Source organism: Alosa pseudoharengus, unplaced genomic scaffold (genome assembly GCF_046254945.1).
Source record: "Alosa pseudoharengus isolate Yale_2024_CS ecotype anadromous, Long Island Sound unplaced genomic scaffold, YU_APseudo_1.1 YU_APseudo_1.1_scf_20, whole genome shotgun sequence".
NCBI lineage: Eukaryota > Metazoa > Chordata > Actinopteri > Clupeiformes > Clupeidae > Alosa > Alosa pseudoharengus.
The window spans coordinates 5,127,332-5,155,275 of NW_027468664.1; the positions used below are offsets into that span (position 1 = coordinate 5,127,332).

At 43.7% G+C, this 27,944-nt stretch overlaps 1 protein-coding gene and 1 long non-coding RNA gene across 3 annotated transcripts in view; one reads left to right on the plus strand and one right to left on the minus strand.

Annotated features, from left to right (window-relative positions):
- Positions 1-776: 776 nt before the first annotated feature.
- On the plus strand, positions 777-1,046 carry LOC143136544 (uncharacterized). Its single transcript, XR_012989336.1, has 2 exons — positions 777-842; positions 930-1,046. It is a non-coding gene; the product is annotated as an uncharacterized LOC143136544 (long non-coding RNA).
- Positions 1,047-8,682: 7,636 nt separating this feature from the next.
- The window catches only part of nrxn1a (neurexin 1a), a 138,733-nt gene continuing 119,471 nt past the window's right edge, over positions 8,683-27,944 (minus strand). Inside the window, exons 20-23 of one of the 2 annotated variants that reach the window (XM_076297263.1) lie at positions 25,382-25,471; positions 23,706-24,019; positions 11,689-11,770; positions 8,683-8,990 (exon numbers count right to left, since the gene is read on the minus strand). In XM_076297263.1, the coding sequence (XP_076153378.1) occupies positions 8,683-8,990; positions 11,689-11,770; positions 23,706-24,019; positions 25,382-25,471 (794 nt within the window). The remainder of the gene's footprint in view (positions 8,991-11,688; positions 11,771-23,705; positions 24,020-25,381; positions 25,472-27,944) is intronic. The other variant, XM_076297264.1, reaches the window with a different exon arrangement.

Consider the following 27,944-nt stretch of genomic DNA (forward strand, 5'->3'; position numbering starts at 1 on the left):
TCCCCACAAAAATAATGCTAAACTGAGATTAATGTTTACCATCCAGAACTACAATTTTCTAATTTCCACAAACTCTGACCCAGTTGAAAAATAGCAATCAAATATATTCAGATACTGAATTGATGAATCATTTATTTTAAATGCATGTAGGGAACACATTAATAAATCACACTGACAATTCTTTCTATTAACATTTGAAGTAAAATTCATGTGTTTCATGAATTCAAGTGATGTGTACAAACAAACCACGTTGCAGGGTAGGCATTGGTCAACCAGGAGAGAGCATAAAGACCTTGGAGAGGCTGAGGTGGAGAGTAGCTAAACCACTGACTGCTAATCAGAATCCAATCCAAACTATGCTTTATATCAAGTTATAAGAAAATAACAGCAGTGCACATGACCCACAGGATAAGACTGATAACTGACAATCAACCTAAGTTTAATTTTAGTATTCAGTTACCAAGGCTGAAAAGAGGTTAAGCAGCATTTGTGATCGCAGGGTTGTTACCTTCGCCACTCGGCCTCAGAACCTCGAGGTTACAGCCAATCAAAACACCTGTGATTATATCATTACCCAACACTCCTACTCACACAATTTCAAATTGCTTAACCTCTTTTCAGCCTTGGTAACTTATAGGCAACGTGGCTGTTTAGTTGTGTGTTAGCTGGGAAGTGGAACCCTTTCTCTCATGGTTGGTGACCGAAAACGTTGGCTATGTTGTGCCTCTCTTAATTGAAATGTTGTTTTCTGTAGCCCACACTACTAAATTTGGAGACAGCAACCTGAAGGGGAAGGAGAAGCTGCCACTGCTCGGAACCCGGAGTATGCAGCACAATAAAACGTAAGTAAAACTTCGGGACAGTCTGCACAAATTCAAAAAAAGTGCAGCTCTTACCTGAAAGCTAAAGGTTTTCTTCTTTGCTTGCAGGCCCGGCAGCAGCAGTAGGAGGAGGAGGAGGAGCAGCAGCAGCAGCAGCACATCAAGTCATCGGCAGGAACTCCCAAATTAAATGAATTTAAATAAATGGTGTAATCAAATGTGAAATGTCGCTCTGTTCTTCTTAAACCAAGTGAGTGGGCAAATGAGGACTGCATCTGCAGATCCGCCCAGAGCTGTTTTTTTTAACATCCTGACAACATTCTGGCGACCTCCAACATGGGTTTCAATGTTGCTATAAAGTTGCAGTTACGTGGCCATTAAGTTGCAGGAAGGTTGCCTGCATGTCGCCGATATGTCGCGGTAATGTTGTCAAACAACGTGGCGGCAACATTAAGGCGTCTTTCACTTTTCCGGTTGCCGCCACGTTGGAAATTAACGTGGCGGCAACGTAAACATTGGTTGGAAAATCACGTTGCGGCCACGTGATGGCCACGTTAGTGTGTTTGCTGGGTCTTTGCCAACATGTTTCCCCCACAAGCCACGCCCACCTAGTAGAGCTCCTTTCAGGGAGATCTAGTCTGGAACACCATGATTCACTAACGTTTCCATTAGACCCCAGAAAGGTAGAGCCAATCAGTGACGGGAGGGGAAGACACTAGTTTCGAAATTGAAAGCGGCTGTGGTAAAAGATAGTAGCAGTGCCTGCAAACATCTAAAATTGCAGTCAGAAGCAAAGGTAGGCCTACATACCCTACATTGTTTCCTGATTGCCGATGCTGTTTATTGTCAGTTTGTAAAGTTTAGGCGAAGTAACATATGGAATCCCTGATCAATAAGGTTAGGCTGAACCAATGATTTCAAAGTTTACGCCCACCACCATACTAGTGTTGGAAATGGTCACACAGTGAATGAGTCATGGGCAGCCAGTGTCATTATAGTTTAATGGTGTTTATGACACAAAGGACCTGACAAGTTAGAGGATTCTTAAACCACTTTTCATTTAAATTCATGCTGGCGTCCGGAACTATAGAGTTTGATCACAAAAGGACACATTCATTACTCCTCAATTCCTTTTTATGAGAGGACATGAAATGGAATGTGAGGATTTTAATTTTTTAATGGTCTATAGGATTTTCTTCTGGTGGAGAACAGAAATGAAAACTGAATAAACCCCGCTATATATGATTGAAGAGAATGCAGGGTTGAATGCACTTTGAATGTATTTTGAATACAGCAATGCAAATTATTATCCAGTCATTCTGTAATATTTCGGGTTTGGTTTGAGATCAGTAGGCTACATGCCTTTGCTGGGCTTGTCTATTGACCCTTTCAAGAGAGTTTCATTATCAGCATCATAGTTGGCCCTACAAGGCTTCTGTTTTAACATTCCATATGTTATCTTAATGCAGACGAAGTAGATAGGGAACCAAATAAAATGTTCAAGCATTGTTTTTGTTTTTATTGTTGAAAGGGTCTATAAAGAGAAGAACAATGGTTGTCATGTCAGTCACTAGAATGGTTGCTATGGCTATTGTGACTATGATATTTACTACCACTACTACTACTACTGACAGTTCAGTGAAACTACTCAGAAGGCCTCGCTCCACAGCATGCAGGCCACCTGGTTGAAACGTGCCGCCACGTCCTTCTATACCGTATACATAATCAATGAGCTAGTTAGAAGTCAAATGAGGCTTACTGTATACCTGTGGGAGATTCTTACAGAGCAGGATCGTCCACAGCTTCCACATCTTCATCAAGGCCATACATATATTGACTCCAGCTTTGAATACATCTTACATATTATTGCAGAAGAAATGTGAAGATTTTGCTGCCGTGGTCAGACATTCTCTGTCCTCTGCTATACAAACACTGTCCACTGGTTTTAAGATGAATGGCTGGAACATTGCAGTACTGTATGTGATAGACCCAGACTGAATTCAGGTCCTAGAAAATCTTTAGAAAAAGCATCTGGATTATTGCACAGTTACTTTCATTGCAGAATATGTCATTTTAGAAGCAGGATACAGAACATTTGAAAATTTCTGTCAGGAGTGTGAGGTATTTGAGGCTCTTCTGATGTAAATATAGCTACAATATGAGAATGACGACTTGGCAATGGACCAATTGAAATCATATTCAAGTTTTAAAGGAGAAAGCTGCGTGTCTGATTTACATGCCATCATTAGCACAATCCATATTTCATGGAGATGTCAGTCCATACAAATGATGTTATACAATAAAAGAGGAGTAGAAAGAGAGGGGCACCATGGGAGAGAGAGCGAGAGAGAAGGGATTCATCTCAAGTATGACATTGTGGGCTGCAATAACATAACATAGTGAGCAATCAATTACACAGCTGTCTCATCCAAGGTCTCCTTCCTGGTGAGTGTGTGTGTGTGTGTGTATGTTTGTGTCTTGGGAAGAGGGTAATGGATGCAGTGTTTATGCTATCTAGCTCCCCCCCACCCCCAACAAAGAGAGTAATGACCCCCAGCCCGTGCTCTGGACAGGAGATGAGTTTTCTGTGAGCAGATCGCTTCCTGTCTACACAGTGCATTCATATCAGCAAATGCAGTTTTAATTAAAAACACATGATTATTTCATTATGATTTATTGCACGGGCCTGCAGGAAGGTAAGGAAAAAACACATTTATTAAAAGAAAAAAAAAGTCAGGTAAGTCAAGACAAAGTCAACTGTGTGTGTGTGTTTGTGTGTGTGTGTGTGTGTGTTTCCCCCATCATGTATGAGACCTATTGAAAGCTTAAGCGAAATGGTGCACACAAAAACAAAAAAAAAGATTTTGTTTCCCAGACCTTTCATTTGCATATGGTTCTGAGGTGTAAAAGGGAACAATTTGTATTCAGAACTGTGGAGGCAAGATAAGACAAGCGGCCCTGAGCTGATGACAAGTCAAAGAACATAATTATACAGAAAATGAGAGTGTGCACAGTTAATTAGAGTAAGCTCTCGTATCTCACGCCGGATGTAAATGTTGGTAGGGAGGTGGAGAGTTTGCCATCGTGGACACTCACGCTGTCTGCCGCTGACAGATTTAGCCGTATTGCATCAGCACGAGGAGGACCGGAGTCAGAACAAGAGACATCCTGTGTCTCGGCTGTTGAGTAATCACTTGAATAGCAAAGACAACACCTCCCACCTAAACTTCTGCCATTAGTGCTGGGAAATGCCAGCACACTCTGAAAGAATCAACTGAAGATTTGAAAATAGCACAGGGCTGAAAATAAGGATTTGGAGAGGTCTGCTGCAGGGAAATCATACGCGTGTGTAGTCGCATGACAGCAGTGGCACATCAGTATTCACATGACTTCAAACAACACAAAAACCTATACATAGAATAATCAATGACACATTTGAACACAAGTGACCCTAGGAGATGACTATTCAAGGTGTTAATATGTTGTTTTGAGGATGTGACTATGCACAGTACCATTTTGTGGTTACCAATTCTTAATTAAGATCTGAATGACACAGTGTGTACAGTAGGTGTCTCTCTACCTGCTGGTTGTGGTTGTGTGTGTGTGTGTGTTGCTGTTGTTGTTGTGTTAAAGAGAGAAAGTGAATGAGAGAGTTTATAATGCATTTTGGATTGGGTTGAATAGCCCTTTGTTGATTAGCCCTTTGTAGGCTGAATGTGGGTGTTACATCACACAGTGAGTGAAGTTGACTTTGAGCTAATGGTGGCTAATGGTGTTTTGGTGGTTTGGGTGACAGCTATGGCATGGGTAATGGCTACCTTTACTGTGCTCTGTAAATGTCAGGTCAATGGTCTTAAAGGGCCGATGACTTGCTGCTTTTGTCCCTGCCATTATGTGTGAAAAGGTCATGCTCAGCCAACAGAACCAGGACCAGTTGCAATAGGGGAATAAAATCAAAGGTTTGGGTTTAAATAGGGGGATATATAGGAGACAATGGGAGCTTGCTTTTGCTTTCATCTGTTTTTCTCTCACTCATAGACATGTAGAGGAATACAGATCTTACTATTATATAAGTCATCTGCACTATTAAATATAGATGTGTGTTTTCTGCAGTGCAGATGCTTTGCCTAAGCCCTGGGGACTGCAACCACATCAAGAGGTTTCCTTTTTGCCTTACGGTCTTCTGATTTCTCCTGCTCACTCTTTTTGGAGTAAAAATGCTTAACCTGTTTTCAAAATCCCATAATGATAGTGAGAGAGTGTTTCTTAGCAATTAGGCCACAATGGGATCCTTGTGTTGTTGTAATGGACATGACAATAGATTTCTCAAGGATGGGTTCAGAACTGAGGCACAACAGCAAACCGTCTGCAGTGTTGTTGTCAAGGGAACATTATTTGTTAGCATTCAAGATGTATCTACAATGTTTTTTTGAAAATGAAAGCAGAAATTTCATTTATTTTTTACTTAGCTGGATTCAGAATGAAAATGTGAAATAAGGTAGACAATTTCAGGCAGTGCCATGTGATTAAAAAGAATATTTCTTAGGATCCCAAGAGAGCCTCATTTCCTCTCTCTCTCTGGCTGTTACATTTTTATTTTTTCCAAGCTTATATAGCGGAGGAAATTATATTTTAATGTCATGTGAATCTGTAATTTGAAATAAATATGACTTTCACTCTAGGAAGTGGCACCAGAGACTGTGTAGTGGCAGGTTCATGTAGGATATCTGTCTCTCTCCAGCAGAAATAGCTCACATAAGATGCAGCACAGGCTCGGGAAAATCTGTGGGATGACATTTGTGGTGTGTGTGTGTGTGTGTGTGTGTGTGTGTTTGTGTGTGTGTGTGCACCTCATCTTAGAGTCACTGTGCTCTAAAGACATGAGAGTATATGCCAAGATGCATCGTATCAGTCTCACATTTCCATGTGAAATGAATAAGTGGTGTTTTAATGTGAGTCCCATCAAATGAGAACATGTCCCCTTCATGCTCGTCCACACAGGAATTTAAGGGGCAGTAGATGGTCTGCTGATGGACAGAATGGTCAAATGTCTTGAGAAATGACAGCAAAATATAAAAGTCTCCTGAAACCTTTGGATTCTATAGGGACCTCGGTTTCAATACACAGCCTGGAATACTGCTCCTTTGTTTTGCATTCTGTATCCCCTTTTTATTTTACATCATTATCTAAAAACATGCAAAACCAGATGAAAGTCTTTGGCTTGTATGGTTAAACTCAAATTAATTTGCAAAATGTAATTGTACTGCACCTCTTGTAGAGGCTGAGGTCCCCAGCCAGCTGTGCCAAACCCAATATTCCAGGTACAAGAATAAATTCCAAGAATAAATCAGTCAGCATCAAGAAGCATTGAATCACCATGCAATCATTCTTCGGCACACCTTATACCAAATATGCAACATGCAGAATGTCTCATGGAGAGCCCAGAGCCAAGTAGCTGGCACTACTAATGAATACCCATGCCCAGTTTTCTGAGCCTATTTTAATAGAGGCTTCTGCTACAGGTTTTTCTCTTAAAACTCCTCACACGTTTCACTCTGGCAAGAGGAGCTGGAAGGTGAATGAAAGGATGTTTGAAGACCCTCATCAGGAAATGAAAATGTGCACTTGGAGTGGACATTTTTGGTACACTCAATGAACTTCACAGTGCAGCCAGTGCCTAGCACACCCATCCCACCTGATTCCAACACGTCTCCAGTGCTCCTTTAATTACACTTACTAACTAGTACACTCTTCCACTCAAGCACTTGAAAGAAGGGGGAACAACTTTGCTTAAGAAATTACTTCTCAGCTTCATTGCAAAATGACACCAATGTATTACAAAAGAAAATGTGTGTTTGCCTTAAACAGATACTCAGTAGCAATTTGAGCATCTTAAAAACGTCCCAGCTTTATGCATAATTTGTGATCTATATCTGTATAGATTTATATGTTTGACAGCGTATGCAAATGCATCATTCTCAATTGCATTTGCTATTGTTTTTACCCAGTCCCTGTGCTAATAGAAACCAAAGTCCCTGTGCTAATGGAACCAAAGCTGTAAAGTTGGGCAAACGTTATATGATAAATAGCTGTATTCATACAAGGGTTTAGAATATTAATCATAACAAATTGTTCCTTGAATATTATGTTTACAATAGTAAACAAAACAAAATGTACTTCAAATGAAAAAAGCCACACTCTCAGCATAGACTTCATATTTTATTTTATTCATTTGATTTTTGAAAACTATTTTCATAATAAATTTTTCACTTTGAGGTCATCAAAGAATTGTCACAATAAAAACAAAAAGGCTTAGAAAATTTTTACACAAATAAAAAACACACACACAAAAGAAAAAAAACAAAAACAAATGAAAAGGCTAAATGTTTATTGGTCATGTCACATGCCTTTCAGAAGGCATGACAAAACAAATACTTCTATTGACCTTTCACATTTTTAGTCACAATTCAGAGGCTCACATTACACCTTTCCCCCATTAAATGCAGTTTCAGTCGAAATAACCAAATTGGAATTACCATGCACAATTGGATTGGTCATTTTGTTTAGGTAAATGAATATTGCTCTGACAACCAGACGTTTCAACACATTTCCAGCTTTATGAATCCCCCCCCCCCCCCCCCAGACCAAATTACCATCTTTAATTTGGGGCAATGCAGAAACAAATGTTATGAAAGAAACTGGTTGAAATGTAGAAAGGCCTACGAGATGCACAGATTGGAGGAAAAATATAATACTGTAAATCAAAATCCTCACAGCTAATGGCATAAACTATCTATCGCTATAGCAACACATTGACATTTAGTTTTCTGTTTTTAATTGTTTTCCCACTTGTTTTTACAAAAATGGTTTGAAGAGCAGGTATACTGTAGTTTGCATCATCTATATTAACAGGCTATAAAACACCACTTCAGCCACAGTCCAGAGAGCACACATAGATAGTCTTTGCACCGTATATAAACATATGTAATAAGATATTTCACGTGCATGAAGTTCTTGTCACACTGTCCCTCTGGTTTCCTTCAATTTCCTGCTTCTTACCATCATCTGTGCTTGTGGCAATCATGACAGCAACAACACTGAAGCCAACTGCAGCTTTGACACACCAGATTGTAAGGCCTCCTTCCCTCCTCCTTGGGTGGAAGGCATGAACGTTCAGTTTAGCAGTCTCTGTTCTCTCCCCTCCCCTCCTCTCCTCTCCTCTCATCTCATCTCCCACCAGCTGGACAAGACAGCCACTAGAAAAAAGGGGGGGGGGGGGGCGAATACTTTGGCTGATTTCACAATCATAGGTAGCTTCTTGTGTCTCTATGTATGCAAGTCTCTCAGGATGCCCTAACTGGTCCTCGCTGTATAATTTTTTCTCAGGATTTCATCAGGTATGATTTCTCTTGCTGTAGAAGGGAGGGGGGGGGGGGCAAATGTTCCCAGCAACACAAAGTTTGGGCTCACATTAGAAACGTGACGAGTTCTGTGGCGTGGCACTGCCGACACCCCCGAGGGGGGGCAGGGGTGACCGAGGCGTCCCGCACTTTTTCAGGTTCACATGTGTCGGACTGTTCCTTACGCCAGTGTCCACCCCAGAGTCTTCTCTAAGTGTCTTTTTTTCACGCACCGTTCTCTTGTGCGCTGGAGAGCACAAAAGCTCTGTATCATCACTGACAGTATATGACGTCTTAGATAACACTAAGACAGTAGTAGTATTTTTTTTTTCTCTCTGTTCATTTATAACTGTACACAAACAGCCCCTCCCTCTGGCACGTGACCATGAGTATGTCTGAGGATGGGGGGGTGGAGCTGGGTAGGGTGGGGTGGGGGAGGGGGGGGGGGAGATGAGCATGGATCAGACATAGTACTCCTTGTCCTTGTTCTTCTTGTTCTTGCTGGAGATCTTGGCCACGCCGATGGGCTTCTCCTTGACGGTGGTGCCGTTGCTCTGCGTGGCCGAGTTGCTGATGTAGTTGCGGCTCTCGTCCACGTGGTAGGAGCCCTCGTCGCGGTTGCGGTACTTGTACATGGCGTAGAGGAGGATGAGGATGCAGAGGGCTGCCGCGGCGACGATACCCACCACCATGCCCGTGGTGCTGCTGGACTCGCGGATCACCTCGGAGGGGCCAGGGAAGCCCTTGCTCTCGGGCAGTGGGGGATGGGCTGTGAGGATGGAATCACATGTTCACTGAGTGGCCCTCAGGCTGACACAAGAGCCCTACACAAGAGGGCCCTACTGGTACCCTCAACCACTGATCTCACTCTACAGGCTACCATATCACAAGAGGGCCCTACTGGTACCCTCAACCACTGATCTCACTCTATAGGCTACCATATAGAACTGTTGCTTCATTTCCACCAGGTCAACGCTACCTGCTCTGTTTACATCCCACACCCGCTTTTTACAATTTGAACATAATGACAAGCACTGCAGTAAAGAGTGTTTAGGAAAGTCATTTTCCAGATTTTATGATGCAAATACATCAATGTTTCATCATCATAATAATGAATGGCGATGCTCTCTGCAAGGAGCATTAAAAAGCGCATTTTATGTTAGCATTTAAGCATTTTCATCAAATATGCCTGTATCAAGTGTTAGTTACCATGCTAACACAGCACTGTTCTATGGGCCTGTGTAAGCCGGGATGATGCATTGGGTTCTCCAGAGAGAACTTGGCTCTGTGGTGGTGAGTCACCAGTGCACAACTGCATAGGCTGAACAACCATTTGCAGAGAGGGTCTTGGGGGTTTAGTAACCTCCATAATTGTGTGTGTGCATATGTGCGTGACGGTCCACACACACACACACACACACACACACACACACACACACAGACACACAGACACACACACACATTGGAATAGAAAAAAAAAAAACTGTTCTTCATTTACATCCTGACATGGTATGACACATTTGAACTTTGAGGTTACCAGTAACTGAACTTAAACTCCTGAGATGTTTATTCCCCCCCTCCGAGAGATAGTTATCTCTTCCTGGATTTATGTTCTCGGAGAGGATGGCTTTAATTTACTACGCTTCCGGCTACAGGCACCCCATAAAACTCAGAGAGAAATGACATGTGAAACAAGCCACGTAAAACTCTGGCCCGTGGGTGCGTAAAATGAGATGGTGATAAAGAATGTGCTGGGCTATACCGTTCTGCCTCCCCTGGAGCTTGATCTGATTTCAATAACAGCCACTATGAACAATACATTTATTAAAAACAAAAGGCAATATCGGCGTGGATAAAAAAAATGACAAAATGACTTCTGACTATAGTAATCAAATTATTTTCACCTGTAGGCATTTATTTGTTATTCGGGGAGTTCCATGCCATCAGTACTGTCTAACAATTTGGCGAGGTATTGGATGATAAATGCCTCAGGTTGTGAGCGGCAAATTATTCCATGTGCACATGGATCTATTCTCCATGTGAATGGGGCATGGGTCACTGGCAACATGGCTACAGCAACATGATGCGACATAGGAGCCTGAGTACATGCCTGCTTTTATTCCCCCGCAGATCTGCAGCGCTTTTTAAAGAGCACTGATCCGCCCACTGCATCTGCCTCAGGGAGCACTGATCTTTTCCTCTTTAGCTAATATGTTCATTGCAAACAATACAATTTGCTGGTATCAATGTAAGGATTTGTTGAGCAACATTTCAACTGGAAACTTCAACAATGGTTGTAGAATGACATTATAATGCTTCAAAATTATTATAATTCACTATCTGAGAGCCATTGTTCATCCCAAGACGCTATCTGACGTGCACTTTTAAAAGCTTTTCCTGGTGCTATGAATACTCCATTGGTGCATTATACATTATGGTGCATTACAGTGCATTTTAATGAGTCCTCGGCTTCCCATCACTAGTTTTCATCATGTGCAGTGCAAACAGCCAGCACCAGGGGAGCCTCACTAGTGAGATTATTGCTCAGTGAATTGCTGATGCTCACTTTTCTGCTATGTTATTGCAGTTAATTGTTCAATTACCTAGCCTAAGCTGCCATAACACAGATGCAGCTAGACCATTGGTCTTGTTGTTTCAAAAAGTACAGTGAAAAGACAGTGCTTCTCATATGACTACGTACTTAGAGGACAACTCTCAGTTGGGGTGAGATTAACATGATACTGGCATATAAAATGGCTTCAATAGCTTGCAAGAGACTTATATATTTTTAGAGCTATCTGGTAGTTGATATATCCTGTAGGAAAAAGTAGATCACTCTTCTTTGCAATAACTGCAATCTGTGGGGCAACAGCTCCAGAGACAGTAATTGAATAATTAATTGTGAGGGTGGCAGCAATTTTGTAGAAAGCACCTGGTGTGTAACAGATGGTTGCTCATCTCTGTGTGATATATATAGATGTGTTGATATCACACAATGGAGAATGCAGGCCCACTTTATTCTATCACAGTTATTGATTATTATTATTATTATTATTATTATTATCATCATTATTGTTGTCAGTGTATATTGTGCATTTTTAAGTTCTGCCTGATAACATTGCATTTTGATGCATGATTCAGCCTTCATTATTTTTCAGAAAGAACAGTTAAACTGCCAATGGACCTTAACAACAGCGTGCCATTTAAAATTCCCTCTGTATAATTACACCCTATTCAATGTCTATTGCTGAACATTTTCATTCAAATGTCAAAGCCCTTGCCTCACCAAACAAAGCAGTTGTGATTCAAGGCACAGCATGACAAGTTCCAGCAGCACAGCATGCAAATTTACATAGTGAGATATAACTGTCAATGTTAACAGATGTAGAATATATGTAGAGTAAAGATGGGAAATATCAAATAAAAAGGTGATGATCTTTAAATAATAATATAAAAAGATGACTAACCTAACCCACCTGAACTTGGGTCGCAAGGGTCGATGTCCTCATCATCACTTGGGCATTCTGCGGATGCTACCAGAATGTCATCCTGTGTCAGACAGATAGATGTGTAGGGCAGACAGACAGGAAGAGAGGGATAGAGAAAGCCAGAGTGAGGGAGAGAAAGACTCATTTAGACATCTTTCCAATCATGTTACTTCATGAAGCAGCCCTGATCTACATAAGAGCTGAAAAGCTGCTCTCTCTGGACCACGCGACCAATGGCCAGGGCAGCAGCAGGCCGCCACTCTGACCTCTGACCTAGCCATTGACTGGCCCACATAACTCCTCAGGCCTGCTGCCCAGCATGCGCCTGCCCCAAAGTGAATGAGCGAAACGGCAAAAGAGAAAAGCTGAAAAAAAGCAAGAGGGGCAGATAAAAAGCCAAAAGGCCAAAGAAGGCAGAGGACATAGACTTTGACAGACAGACAGACATACAGGCAGACATACAGACAGACAGACAGAAAGGTAGAAAAAAAGGGAATGTGGCCGTCGGATGATCAAATCTAAAGTGCCCTTCCATTCAGTCTTTGTGGCCTTGAGCTCTTTGTAATGATAAGGTTACTGCTCCCCTGACAGAACCCAAAGGTGTCTCTACAGACGCTTTGTGAAACATCCCCATTTCAGCTGATCGCAGCCAAAGGGTTTTAATGCCCGTATACAAGTGCCAATAAACCCTTTGAGAACAAGTGACATTTAATTGTGTAGTTTTTAAAACCCATGCAAGCCTATTATATTATGATTCATTACAATAATTGCATAGCTGTAGCAGAGGGCTCTTCACAAGCCCGCTATCATAAGTCACAGTGTGTGTGTGTGTGTGTGACAAACAGCCAGCCCAGATGGCTAAAGTCTACATCTGACATTTCCCCAAACACACACAAACAAAGGCAATCCCTCAGCAAACTCTAGCAGTGTAACAGCACACACACACACACACACACTCTTACAAACACACAGCAAACAGGACAAAATGGTGGTATATCCTTGCCTCTGTTCCTGTCAGTGGTCTGAATGGGAGGTACGCCATGGTCCTGGTCGCATGGGAGGTAAAATTGGGACAGATGCTCCCCGAGCCTCACTCCAGCTGAGGTATGCCGTTAGCGAGATGGCCCCCTAGCACACGCGCCGTGTTTGGAATATGCTGCCGCTCTCGTCAGTTGCGTCCGCACATGGAGCGGGCTAACTCTCTAGAGTGTCTAGTCTCCGCCACGAAAGACACTTCCCTACAGACGACGTCCCGGCTTTACGCCTCGTTCTTTTTGCCTGGGCGGCATTTGCCAGCTGGCCTGCACACGACTGCCCCGCTTGTCAGTGATGAAGCACTGGGTGACAACTGGTATGTGTCAGACAGAGAGAGAGAGAGAGAGAGAGAGAGAGATGGGAGCAAGAGAGAGAGAGAGATCGATTTCAGACGCACTGCCCACAGGATCTGGAGCAGTTCCAATCAAGACCTCTGAGCATCATAAGCACAGCGTGGAGAGAATACACTCCAAGGAGACGCAAAGAAAAAAAGCAGAGAAAAAAAAAACTACAAGACAAGAGGAGAGTCCAGAACCATGAGGAGAGTCCAGAACCATGAGGAGTGAGAATTAGGATAGGAATGCAGCGTGAAGGAAGGTTGCTGTGAGCAAGGCGATCGAGAAGCGACAGAGCGATAAGCGAAAAGGGAAGAGGGAACGACAGACAGGCAGAGGGGTGTGAAAGAAAGAGGAAAGGAAACGAGAAGGATGGAGAGAGAGAGAGAGAGAGAGAGAGAGAGAGAGAGAGAGTGGGTTGGCTCCGAGCAGTCACAATCCCGTTGCCATAACCACACGTTCGTCTCCTGGGCACCCCCCACCCTCCCATCGCTCTCCGCTATGCGAGCAGCTCCTGCTCTAACACCAGCGCTAGTGCTAGCACTCAGCATGTAGGTCAGCACGGCTGAATTATTCAGCTCCCTGGTAGCAGTGGGCGGGGTGGTGCTGGTTAGAGGGGTGGGTTGTGGGGTGGAGAGGCAGACGGACCCCTCCTGGCCCACCGGGCCCCCAGGGGATGGATATTCTGGGAGCCCAGGACTTTTATCCACACGGTTAAGAGAAAAAATGAACTGGTTTCAACTTGGGTTTGCAGAAATGCTGGCCTTTCAATTAACAAATAAACAATATACTATGTGTACATATGTGTAAACATTAGCACTCGTTTTAGGTGTAATTTCGACACAATATCTATCTAAACGTGGTATGTACTGTACAACATGCCTAAAACCACACTCCGGTAGCACCTCTTTCTCCGACTTATATGCATTCATGAGAGGGCTGTTTCAGGCACATTTATGGTTGGAGATGCGCAGAAATGATGGTGAAAGTGTTTTGTCTAGTCTAGATTGTGTGTTTAATGGGTGCATATGGAAAACTAACAAAAACGACCATCGCAATATTCGGAGCAGTAGATTCACTAATTTGCACTAGGTTAAAAACAAACTTCACTTTTGTTTTTCTCTTTTTTGCTTAATTCAGTTGCCTGTGTGTGTAGTTGCCTACAACACTATACATTTTGTTTGTTACAGCGGGACAAATACTCCTAAGAATTTTGAGTGGTGTAAAATTACCGTCTTGTATTGTTTGTGCTTGATGATTGATGAACATTATTATATCAATTTCCTGATCGCCAAACTTTTATTTCCTCTCAGTCAATTAGTGTTTCATTGATTCCATTCGATTAAACTTCAATTTACTGAACTCAATTGAAGGAATCTTTTCTTTCTTTTTTTGGTTACAGCAATGGCACATTACAGATAGGGGTTGGTGGCATGAGTTAATTTCACAATCAGGTACAGGCCTAGTGCCTTCAACTAAAAATGAAAAGCCCCAGCATTTGCTTTCTGCAGACTGACAAGGTTGTTGTTTGCGTTGCATTCATTAACGTACGTTTATCTATTCCTTTGCGCATACATTTCTGATATAATTCCGGTGTTAAACATATTTATCTCGCTATGCGATAGCCTGCTTTGGAGAAACGTGCAGCTGGACTCGGCTGTGGGATCATTGTTGGTGTATAGGCGTGCGTAATGCGAGGGATGTCGAAACTGGCACTGGCTCCATGACTAAGAGCACGAAGCTCTGTCCCTCCAACGCCAGTAGCGCTCCTCGCTTCCCACTCACCAGCTGCGCCTAGCGTGGCGGCGGACATTTTTATGGGATGGCAAGGATCGGTCAACTCCTCTCCCGTGTGAGTGGGAACTCAAGAAGGGCGATAACGGAGACATCTAGACATCATCTTCACATATTCACTCACTATCCATTATCTCGCCTTTGTTCTGTCTCTAAATGACTGGAATGCCATCTTGTGAAAGAGAGAGACTGTGCAGACGAGGCTCATGAGCATGGGGAGAGAGCGATGGAAATATGAACCAGACAAATGGACAGGGAGAGAGAGAGAGTAGGCAGTGAGAGAGCTAGATAGAGGCTGCCTCTACTCCACCTGGGACATGGGGGTGCTGCTCTCTGCACAAACCTTATTTTCGCTTTTCTATCTCCCTGCAATTACTCAGCAGCAGCCTGCCAGTTCTACAAGAGCTGGTATGTGTACTGTATGTGTGTGTGTGTGTGTGTGTGTGTGTGTGTGTGTGTGTGTGTGTGTGTGTGTGTGTGTGTGTGTGTGTGTGTGTGTGTGCGTGTGTGTGTGTGTGTGGCCACTGTACCTACATGTGTTAATTGCACCTGCATGAAGTGGACAGTGGAGGCACCTGCTGCTCCCTACGCTGCTCTGTCCAGGCCCATTTAAGCCCAAACACCTGCATCACACACTGAAAGATGTAATCCTTCAGCCAGTCAGGCAATTCAATATCTCAGGTGTTACAGATCTGACAGGCAGCATGTCGATCCTTCTGACTGATTTGACATTTCTACCCTCTTGGCCATTTACAGAATATAGAATATTCCAAACACCTGGTCACTACAATGTCCAATTGCATACGTACACCATTGGCCTTGAGGTGCTGTTACCTCAAATTGACTACTGCACCTCTCTTGCCCTGCTATCATCACCCACAGAAAAAAACCTAACCTTTTGCTCCCACATCCAACATTTTAACCTCATGACCAACAGACTGACCTCTAACACTATAGTCAAACCACAAACCACTTTCTGTGCTAGGCTCAACCTACCTAGCTCAAAACATCAGCTATCACAATTCTTCCACTCTCCCATCTTCACACAGTAGGATCCGTTTCTGTTGCCATGGTGACGACAAATTCAGGCGGTATGAAAAATGATGGGAAGCGATAAAAAGAGAGAGAGAAAGAGTGTGTGTGTGTGTGAGAGAGAGAGAGACAGTGAGAGAAAGAGAGAGAGGCAAGATCTGAGGCTCAGCTGGGACCAGCAGAGCTTCCTCCCTTCCTCCACCATCCATCCTTCCCTCCCTCCTTCCTTCTATGAGAGAGAGAGAGAGATGGAGAAAGAGAGAGAGAGAGAGAGAAATGGAGAGTGTGCGGGAGGAAGAACATCAAAGTCCTCAGGCCTCTACTACACGCTAATTACACGTGAATATTCATGGAGGTGTCCTTGCTCGGGAGAGTGCCTGGGCCTTGCATCGCCGCTGCTTGTTGGGCGGGTAAAACACTGCCAGCCAAGGTGGTGAATTAGACATGGAAGGTTGATGCATTGCAGCATTTTTTTCCTCCCTGTTCACATTAAACACCTACAGCCTGCAGGGGAGAAAAAGGCTCTGAGATGTGGGCATAATAGCAAAGACGGAACTGTTTTTAAAATGCTGCATTGAGTATTCGTCTACAGGCTCCTTTTCCACTCGTCCAGCCTCAGGCAGGGTGACCAGTGACCAGATGTAACCTTCTTCCTCCAGACACAGGTTAGCACAGATGATGCTTCTTAACCTTCCCAGTCTTCAACTCTGGACCTGGAAATCTCTGCCAGTTTCCTTCTTGTGTTTTATCTATCTCATTGCGAGTGCTGCGCTGAGCTGAGTTCTAGGCAGAGTGTGCTTCAGGGGAGGAGGGGAAATTGGGGAGATGTGAGCTACTGCTGAGATGATTGTCCTGAGGCTTCTCTCTCCACACCAACCTCTCCTGGGGTTCTCACACAACTCCTGAACTTGGTGCTCCTGTACTTTGCCAGACTCATTTTTTCAGAGAGCATTTTCAGGTGTTCCCAAAGGAAACGCACTTGCACATATCAGTGTTGATGAATAAGCTAATTACACTTGAGTTGCAGCTGATGAGTCAAATCAACTGTTAACAAAATCAACATCTGAACCACGAGACTGCATTTGTTAGCACTGTCTGCACTGATGTCTGCAAATGAAACAACGAGGAATGGGATGGCAGGCTTCAGTCTAAGATGTTCATTTTCACTAGTGCGCAAAGGAATCCAAATATATTTGGACAAAATGGTGAAAACACATTTCCTAAGGGTGATTCATGACATCTGCACTCATGTTGCCATAGCTACCACTTTGTCTTAAATGAAAGAAAGGAGGGTTAAGGCCATGCCTGAGTAGCAGAATCATCAGACAAATAAAACATTGTTCTGCACTAATAAAACATTGTTCTGCACTAATATACAGGCGTTGGGAAGGAGTCAGTCAAACACTTTAAGTCGAATGGCATTTTCGGTATTTTCTCTAAGGATGGATCGTAGATAACTAGTAGTAGTAACGTACTACTATGGTGTAAGGGATTTATGATAAACAAATGAAGAGGCACTTGATAAATACAGTATCTCATGAAGCACAAAAGAGAGGAAAAACTCCCTTTTTCAGGTCAAGTCTTTGACATCCACATGACAAGTCATGCCGGTATCATTTGGATGTTACAAAGATCAAAAGAAAGTAAGCAAACAAACAGACAGACAGACAAACAAAGCAGCCATGTCCTCCCTCATGAATGATTGGGGCTCAAGAGAGTGCCCTTATGAGTGGAGGATGAGGAGGAGAGGCATGCGATGGCGGGATGACAGTTGGTGTGCAGCGGATGAGTGCTGAAAGAGAGCCACGTTAAAGGTGCAGCGGCACAAGCCTCTCTGTCTCCCCCCTTTTTCAACCTCTCTCTTTCTCTCACTCTCTCTCTCTCAGTCTCTCTCTCAGTCTCTCTTTCTCTCTCTCTCTCTCTCTCTCTCACTCTCTCTCACAGAGCAGGCGGTGCGGCGGTGTTGCTCCTGACAGAGCGCGTGCATGGAGGATGGACACTAAAGCCCTCTGCATGCGAAGGAGGCTCGGTACATTGTGAAGGACTGTTGAAAAGAGAAAACTACCTGCGATGAGGAACAATGCCATCTCGCCTCCATGGCCGCCTGGCTACACTGCCTGCTCTCTCTCTCTCTCTCTCTCTCTCTCTCTCAAAACACTGCGGACGGTCTCTGCCTCTCTTTGTTTAGTGAGGAAGTCGAGGAGAGAGTTTGTGCTGGCTGTTTGCCTCGTGCTCCTCTGCCTCTGCTTCTCAAAGCCAAAACCCCTCCAGAAATTTGAGTCCCGTTCTTTTAGCCTTCCTCCCTCCTCACTCAGATCAACAGGGATGAGGGAAAAGCTGCTACTCTGCTGAGAAGATGAGGGAGATAAATTGCCTGTGCATCAGGAGATCCTATCAGTGCCTGGCAAAGAGCGAGGGAGAATGAGAGACAAGCGAGGAGGGGTGAGAAGCGTGGAGAGAGAGAGAGAGAGAGAGAGAGAGAGAGGGAGAGGGAGGGAAGGAGGGAGGGTGGAATAGTATGAGAAAGAGAGATAGTAAGACTGCGAGCGGCGCCGCCTGGATCAGGTGACTAATTCTAGCCTATCATGAGCCTCGCCGAGCCCCAAGGTTGCTAAGGGTGTGCTTAGTTAGAAACAGCTCTTTTTTATTAAAGAAAAGGAGGAGGAGGGGGGGGGTATCAGCTCCAGTACTGTGGAGAGAAATCGCAGTCTCACATCACAAGACATCTACTCCCAGGCAGCTTGAGCAAATGACATGCATGGCACATTACCCACCTCTGTGATATTTTTTTATTTTTTTTAGATGTGTCCCGCCACTTCCCAAAATTCTGCCCGACTCCCACTGGGACATGCGGCTCTGCATCATCAGCCCTCATCACTTACATGCTGATGTGCTGTTTCTGTGTTTAATCTCATAATCTCACAAGAACGAGTGAAAGAGAGAGAGAGAGAGAGAGAGGGAGAGAGTGAGAGAGAAAGAGGGGGAGAGAGAGAGAGATCAGGTGCTCATAAATTTGTCTCTTTTTCCACACCACGGCGCCTCTTGGGACTCAATTTGTTGGGGGCAGCTGCAGATGCAGCACAGGGCCCCTAGTCTCAGCCTGTTCATTATTCATGTGACACGCGCACCCCAAAAACCCCTCCACTAATAAGGCAGCGCACACCACAGGATTCATTTAACAGACATTAAATATTAAACAACGGCAAAAATAGACGCTGGCTCCACCGGAATAATGCAACCTCTAATGCAAGGAGTACACAGAGAAACACTCTCTGGGCTGGATGAGAGAGGAGCAGAGGGCGTGTTAAGAGAGATAGATGGTGAAAGAGTGGGGAAAAAGCTGAGCTTTCATAAACCCACTTCATTAGCCTAGTTCCTGTCAGTGCAAACATGGCTATTGATTGGGCGCTCCGAACAGATCGAGAAATGAAACAGGAGTGATGGCGAGGGGGTGTCCGCGAGGCCAGAAGCCCGTCTGTGAAAGTGTGACAAACACAGAGGCCGGCCCACTCCCCCACTGAACACTGAGTGCCTTCATTAGGACCACAAGGTTTCCATGATGCAATGGCTGGAAAGTGTCTCAGTGGAGAGAGATAGCAGGGGCTGATATGTGGAGAAATGCTCGGCTACAAATGCTTTTAAATGCACTTTTAAATCGAAACGAGCAGAAAAGATGTCATGGCAGTGTTGTCTTGTTTGTGCAAGTGTACTTGTCTGGTAATCTACCATCCCCCCCCCCCCACTGAGTGTGAGTGTGTGTGTGTGTGAGAGAGAGAGAGAGAGTGTGAGAGATTCATTTTGCTGGGTACGCTGAACAAAATGACAGCTGATTCTCATTAGAAGCTCCACCTGGTGCCTTCTACAAGTGCTATCCAGAGCCAAACCTCCTCTGCTGCACCAGCAGACCAACACACACAGTAGCTGTTGCAAAATCAGTTGAACTCAGCTCACTGAAAAGGACATGATTCTATAATATATATTCTTTATGAGTATATTACACCAGCCGTCTTGCCTGCCAGGTACACCAGTGTGTTTATGAGACATGGAACACTGTTTTTAATGTTTCTCTCATACATTCACAATGTGAACTCAAAATAATATTCCTCATATGACGTGGAATCAACAAACTTATGAATAAATTCGATTAGAGCCCACATATCATGGTGGAGGATCTGAAAGTTCGGTGGATGCTTAATGACACCATCTTTTCCACTTGGAGAAGCTCATCTATTATTGAAAGCCGAACACACAATTTAGCAGACATAGCTCAGCCATAGCACTGATGCCTACAACATGAAAATGAACACGCTCCGCATGCCTCTTAATTCCTTTAGAGATTCTAACCTTTGAGCTGGAGAGAAATGTAAATCAAGGGATCAGGGGACAGAATGAGAGAAAGAGAGAGAGAGAAAAGCACGAGCAAAAGAAATAAATAGGAAGAAGAGGAGAGAGAGAAAGAGACTGAGAAATAAAAACAGGAAAAACAACAAAGATAAGAAAGGATCAAAAGACAGCATTGGAGAAAGGGAGAGAGGAGAGAGAAACGACACAACTGTGCTGTCACTTACACGTCTGAGTAGTCCTGTGTGCCTGCCACAAAGGGATCTACTTCAGATGGAAATATTAAAGAGCTCACGCATCAGTGGTGCTGTGGTGCACAGTGCATGGCTGTGTTTCCATAAACACTACTCCCTCAGTGACACGCTCCTGTGTTAATACCACTCTCTCGTGCGCCTTCCCCTGCGCACTTTCATGCACACACACACACACACACACACACACACACACACACACAGGCTCCGCTTGTTTGGCATTGCTAAGTGGAAAACATGGTTTTAAAGAGGCTGTGAAAACAGAAAATGCGGGAACAAGAGCTTGCAATCCCTTCGTGATCATCACACTTTTTAGAGATGCTCCATATGTGCTAATGTTCCATAAGAATGTGCAGCGGATTATTCCAAACCATTCCATCTACACTGTTAACAACACACAAAAGGATCCCATCAAAGCCATGTGCAATAATATGCAACAAAGCACAAGAATAGAGTTACAGGTTTCAGCCAACACTCTTCAGCACTATTTATCTTCTTGCCCTCTGCCGTGCAGGCCTGAGGTGGCCATGTTTTTCTTCTAATAGCCAGAGCATATAAATCTCATTCCTGAGGCCCATCCATAATGCAGCACTGATGACTTTGTTATGAATTGCATAAGCCCCTACTGCATGAGCGATGATCTAATGAGCCTGAGTGGGAATGTGTAAATAATGCATGATGAAATCTTTTCACACAGGAGATTACATCTAGTGTATAATACCATGAATCATTGCAAAAGCAACTACTTGTGCGTGGAGAGACTATAATATTGCATCATAATAGAACTGTATCATCACAGGCACTAATGTGTCAATATGTAGAATAACATGCAAACAAAGAGCATAATGAATTCTGTTGGTACTCGAAATCAAGAGTACAATATGATTGTGACTACTGTGACTCAGGAACAGGTTGAAAATGTCGAGCCAAATGGGAAAGAAAAGGAGCAATGGCTTTCACATGTCCAATCATTTAACATCTCCACAGGTCTTTGGTGTAAGAGCAAGGTCTATGATCGTAAAAACTGAGACTACAGAAACTGACAGAGAGAAAGAGGAGAGAGAGAGAGAGAGAGATAGGGAGAGAGAGAGAGAGAGAGAGAATAAGCAGTGAAAGAGAGAAGTGAAAAGAGAAAAAAACAGAAGCAGTATAGAGACAGCAGAGAAGAGCAGAGTGCATGAGAGAAAACACACTGCTAGTAAGATTTCCATGGCAACATTTAAGCATATCTCATTGGTTCCTGTCGAGTGAGCTCCATTTTGTAAGTGAAGGCTTGTGCTGTGGATCTCAGAGTGAGATTAGCTCGTGACACGATTGACGGACAGCGCCCAGCGAGCCAGTGCTTTTGGAGGGAGAGGTTACACAGAACACTGCCCTGGAATTAGTCACATTAAGATTGCATTGTCACAGTGGCTAAATAGCTCCGTGCATGATCACACAAGGGCATCAGCCTGACATGTCAATCATCCCGCTAAGACCCACACAATGACACCTAATTACATCCACACTTACAACTCACTGTCAGGCAGAGAGATTGAGAGGATGGGTGAAGAAAAGAGAGAGAGAGAGATAGAGAGAGAGAGAGGACAGAGAAGAGGAGAGAAGAGGAGAGGAGAGAAGAGAGGATGAGCGGGTCGTGATAGACAGAATGAGACTCCAGACTACAACCACTGCAGTGCTCAGTGAAGACTTCAAAATCTCTTAAAAACCAAATCTACCTTTAACTATTCGAAACTAAACAATGTGTGAACACGTGATAAGCATTAAGATTAAATTCAATAAGCCCTTTTTGCATAACCACGTCTAGTTGTCATTATGAACCCAATTTGTATTCCTGAAAACAAATAATGTGGAACAGTGGAACATGTTTACTAACAACTACAATTCCATTCCATAACCAGGGTCAGTATTTCAGACTGGAAAAATACTGTGGAAAGTGTAGATTTAGTTTGGCTCAGTTTACCTTTAAAAGAACACCTGGGCTACAACGGATAGACAGTGTAATACCCTAATACCCAACAGTGTAATACCCTACAATACCCTACATCTTATGAGGCCAGCTGCCTTCATGATATTATGTCTGAAGAACATCCCAGATGTAGGCTTATGGCATCCAACAGCACTTTACCAGCAGCCCTTTGAACAGTAACTCAACAGATATGTATTGTGTGAAGCAGGTCAAATAATAATGGTTTTATTACTACTGTGAACTGCTTCATGTAGTTTTGCTGTTTTAAGTGCACATGTAATATTAACAGCTGAAAGCTCAGAATGAGCAAATCCAGTGTAACGTGCTAGCAGGTGAGAGTATTTTTGTCCAATTAAGCCTATTAGGCATTTGTTTCACTTCATTTATCAGTCTCATCTGTAATTAAAATACTGAAATGACACACCACCAGGTCCATCCAATCAGGTGCTCCATGCCCCATTAACCAGGCACGCCACCCAATCGCGGTGCAGCCCCCTTGGAGTGCTCCCAGGGCCTCGCTGATAAAGAACCAGGAAGTGACCCTCAGCGTGAGGAGGCCGCCGGGCGGTGCTGGAGAGAGAACCCCTCCTCTGCCCACTCCCCTACGGGCACATCTGAGTGGCCCTGTGCTGGCCGCTCCAAGGCCCCGCCGGCCTGTCTGAATGCTCTCAGCGCCGTCTGATGGAACTGATGGAGGGGTCCCATTCAGAACACATCAAAGCAGCCTGGACCCCCCTTCAGATAAAAGCACACACTCACACACTCACACACTCACACACTCAGATGCAGCCTTGACCTAGATAGCACAGATAGCCATCTATTTCGATATGTCCTTGTGTGTATGCATTTACTTTTTTTTGTTCCTTTGTGCGTGTGTGTGTGTGTGTGTGTGTGTGGGTGTGGGTGTGGGTGTGTGCGTGCGTGGGGGAGGGGGTTGTCAGCTCAAAGAGCATGCATTCTTAGTAATTTCATAAAGGAATATCAGATAGAAAGAAGCTGGATAATAAGAAGTCTGACACAATGCCTAGATCCTTCACTACATGCTTGATCTGTGAAGCTGAGCTTCACATCAGGTTTGATCATTTGTGTCTTTGTTATGTTATCTTTGTTCTGGTTCAGTCGTGCTTGTCTGCCACAATGACAGCTCTGCCACCCATGGCTGGCCGGCCCGGCTGAAAGCAGAGATTAGACGGTCTCGGCGCATGCAGCCCAAACAGCGCCCGCGAGCGGCTCACTGACCTGTGGCGTGGGGGTCTGCTTGCCCTGCCGGTTGGACGCCGTGGTGGTGGTGATGTCGGACAGGGAGGGCGTGTGCGAGCGGTTGCCCGAGGCCGAGGCGCTGGACTGGGGCGTGATGGAGGAGGAGGGCATGTCGCCCACCAGCCTGGCGCTGCCATCCACGCGCACGTTGGAGTCGCCCTCCGCCGCCATGTTCAGCACCTTCAGGCCGTTGTAGTAGAGGCCAGAGAGCTGGCCCTGGAAGGGCCGACTGCCCTGCTCCCAGCCGCCGATCTTGATGGTGGACTGGCTGTTGAAGATGGTCAGCTGCCGACCTGCGAGGAGACCAGAGTGTTCAAGAGCCCGGGGGCTGGCAAAGCAGCCCCACAGCACAGACACGCACATGCACACACACCCACACCCACACCCACACACACACACACACACACACACACACACACAGACACACACACACACACACACACACACACACACACACACACACACACACACACACACACACACACACAGACACACACACGCACACACACAGACGCACACACACACACACACACACAGAGACCCCCTCCCTCCCACCCCTCCATAAATCTGATGAGGGTAAGTCATGACCCCTGAATGCCGACAGCAACAACAGTAATTCATGATGATTGAATGAACTGGACGTTACATCATGTCAATCAATGAAGAGAATGAATGCACAGAGGCCTTGGAAAATAAATAAATAAAAACAAATGGTAAATAAATAAATAAATAAATAAATAATGCTGATTTGCTGAAAGGCCAACGTGTGAGCCTGTTTTTTTTTTTTTTTTTTAAAGGAAGATCCGTCATTTAGTCAGCAAGTTCATTGGAGGAGGAAGCTAATGACAGGGAGGTTCATCACTCCTGCACCTCATTAGAGTGCTGGCACGATTGCCTTTCAGCAAGAGCCGCACGCCACAGAAATGAAAAAAGACTGGTGGACAGATGACTGAACAGCTATGGGACACTTCACAAATGACTCTATGTGACAAGAACTGGACTCAATAGAAACTGAGGAACAAAAACGAACAAAACCCCTTAAAAACAGATTGATCGTTCCCAGAACAATTTATTACAGACATTTAAACAGCATGCATTCAAAAAGTATTTTGGCTCTGCTTTTATTAAACGTTTGTTAAAGGGACTTCATATCTGATGCCAAGAATCATTAAATCTATTTATGCAATTTATTCTGAGCTTTTATTCTGCGCACTTTTCCAAAGTGAAATTAAATATGAAAACAGAAGTGTAATTGAAAGGCATGTGTAGCATTTACCATATGTACAAACAAATACTTTCTTGAACAGAAATAAATTCTTAGTTAATCATTTAGACTCTGCTGCTATAGAAATTACATTTTATTGTATTTTAATCGTACATATATTTTGCTCATATTTCAACTAACTTGAGAAACATTATCAGTATATTACCAGTCCCTTTAACCTGTGGTTAAATCTCATACTGATTACACAAACACATGTTGATTACTTCAAACACATTATTATACAATGAATAATATTACAAACTACATTTTTTTTAATTTAAAAGATTAGTTATACAGGGGATTTGACTTTTAGTGGGTTTATTTGTGATGCAAAATGTCACTGCTTATGATCAAATTATCTTTTTATTTGAAGTTTTAATCAGTGTTTTACCTTTGTCGAGTAGCCATTCGTCAACTACTCGACCGAGCCGATATGGGATTCGCTGTCTAGCAATCGCCAGTCGCTCGTTATCAATGTTGCCTTTAAAGTTTAAAGAGACATTTCAGGGGTTACAATCTGTAAGGTCAAAGGTTAAATGTTAAAACCTAAAACCTACAGCAAGATACTGCCTCCAGTTTTTTAAGTTTTGAAAAATTTGGAAAAGCAAAATTACAATACATATCATTAATAAAAGTCATATCTTTAACGTTAACTATTTAAGCAAACAAATTATATCTACATTAAAAGAATAGATGTTGAAGGTCCTGCTAAGCTTGTGAAGTTGAAAAAGTAAGCAAGAAAAATCACAAGTTTAAGCATTCATCTCAAATGTCTGCCAAAATAAAATGAAACTCATTTTAAAATACTTTTAGCAGATTTTTTCAACGTTTTATCCACTGCTCAATATATTTGTTTTATCTTTTTTTCAATAAACCAAATTTTATTCATCCAATTATATTTTAACGTCAAACACATCTTGCTGAGATAAAGCTCTTTTCACTCATTTCATTCCTTTTAAAGTATATTCTAGCATTAATTATCTGATCTGAGTAAAGTTACAGTAACTTCAGCATCAATCATTAATTAACCAAAGGCAACAAGAGAAACAAGCAGCTGAAAACAAGAAGTTAAAACATTTCATTACAGTTGTCATTGACAGAAAGGATCACACCCATTTGAATGGTTGAGAATGCATTGACAAAAGCTTTGACCCGGACAGATGACAGATATTTCTGCCCTTTTGACATCCCAGCATGCAGTGAGGCATACGTACATTGAAGGGCAGAGCCAGGTTCATCCCTACTAAAGGGAAGCTGGTTTCCAGCAGAAATTCTAATCAGGAGCCGAGGGTAAACTAGAGAGCGGCTTCTGTTTTTTTCCCTAAGGGGCTTTAGGAAGAACGCTTTCTCTGAATTTCACACCAGATGCTTTCGATGGAATGATTAATCACCTGCTTTCTCAGTCACAGTGAGCGAGGCAATCTGTAGCTGAGGGGATAAGACCTTTCTTAGAATAAGAAGATTACCAGATAAAGGCGAGGAGGAGGAGAGCCATTTGTCTGTATGTTTCATTTGTTTAGAAAATACTCCCACATCAGTAAAATGTTGCTAGAGATCAGAGATGTCTGCTATTCAGCTGGAAATGTCAGTTATAAAATCATGCTACACTGAAAATAGGCGAGTATTGGACTGAATTTGTAAATAACTATCATTACACATGGGTCCATCATTTGCTCCACTTTGTAATCCACTTCTTCCATCTATTTTGAATTTGCTTTTTTTGTGAGCCTCCATCAGCATAGTCATCAGTGCCAAAAGTGATGCTTCAGGGTCCTGGACAGTGTTGGAGGCCCAAACCCTCTTTCAAATAGACAAAATGATCGAGATAGATAGAATCATTTGTCCTAAAGCGCGCAGTCTGGCAGTGAGGGCATCTGTGGTCATCCTGTGGCACCGTGCTGCAGAAATGGATGCGGATGCAGCAGGGGTTGGTGCAGAGGCAAAAGCCACCTGTGCCGTCAATGCCATTGTGTGCAGACCCCGACTGGGCACGCGCTCATGTCCGCTCATGCCACCCGCAATCAGCAGACAAAGGAGGCGCTCCGCTCCGCTCCGCCCAAATGAGGGCTGTTAGCACAGCACAGCCGCACGGCAGGGGAGGAGCCCAATCAGGAGGGTGATTGGAGTCGGGAGTGCGAACGGAAAGACACTCACACAGGCACTTGACGCACAGAGAGGTACTTTCATTTCACACAGACACACACACACACAGACACACACATACACACACACACACACACACACACACACACACACACACACACAGACACACACACACACACACACACACACAGACACACACACACACACACACACACACACACACACACACACACACACACACACACACACACACACACACACACAGACAGAGCAGTTTGTGTGTATGAATAAGCCAGCAACAGTTAAGAAAAAGGGACTTATGCCCTCTGGCTCCGATCCATGCAATGTGTGTGTGTATGTGTGTGTGTGTATGTGTGTTTTAGATGGGGGGGGGGGGGGGACGGTGCAAAAGAGAGTCTGCCATCTCACATCTTGACTGCAGTATAGTTGTTGCAGTGAGATGAAACTCTACACTCTAAATGAGGGGTAGGCAAACAGTCACCGAGATTACTCTGTTTTACCAAAATGGGAAGCGATAAGAACATAACATTTACTGAATTATTAAACAGCATGGCAAATAGAACAAATGTTACACTGGGAATTTATGTCAGATTGCAGAAATACAGAAACAAGTCATTCTTATCTCTGGTTCTTGGCTTGTCTCTGCCTGTTCATTTTAATTGCCTTGGTTTAATCACCACGTTTTTTTCCCCGAAGCCCAGTCAATCAGGCCTTGATTAAAATGAAAGAGCCATGCGTAATTTCTTTCGTTTTTAAAATATTTGCAGTACTTGTGGAAAAGTTTGGAAATGCTTGTCAGTATTCCAAAGCTTAGGACAGTTTGAAATGCC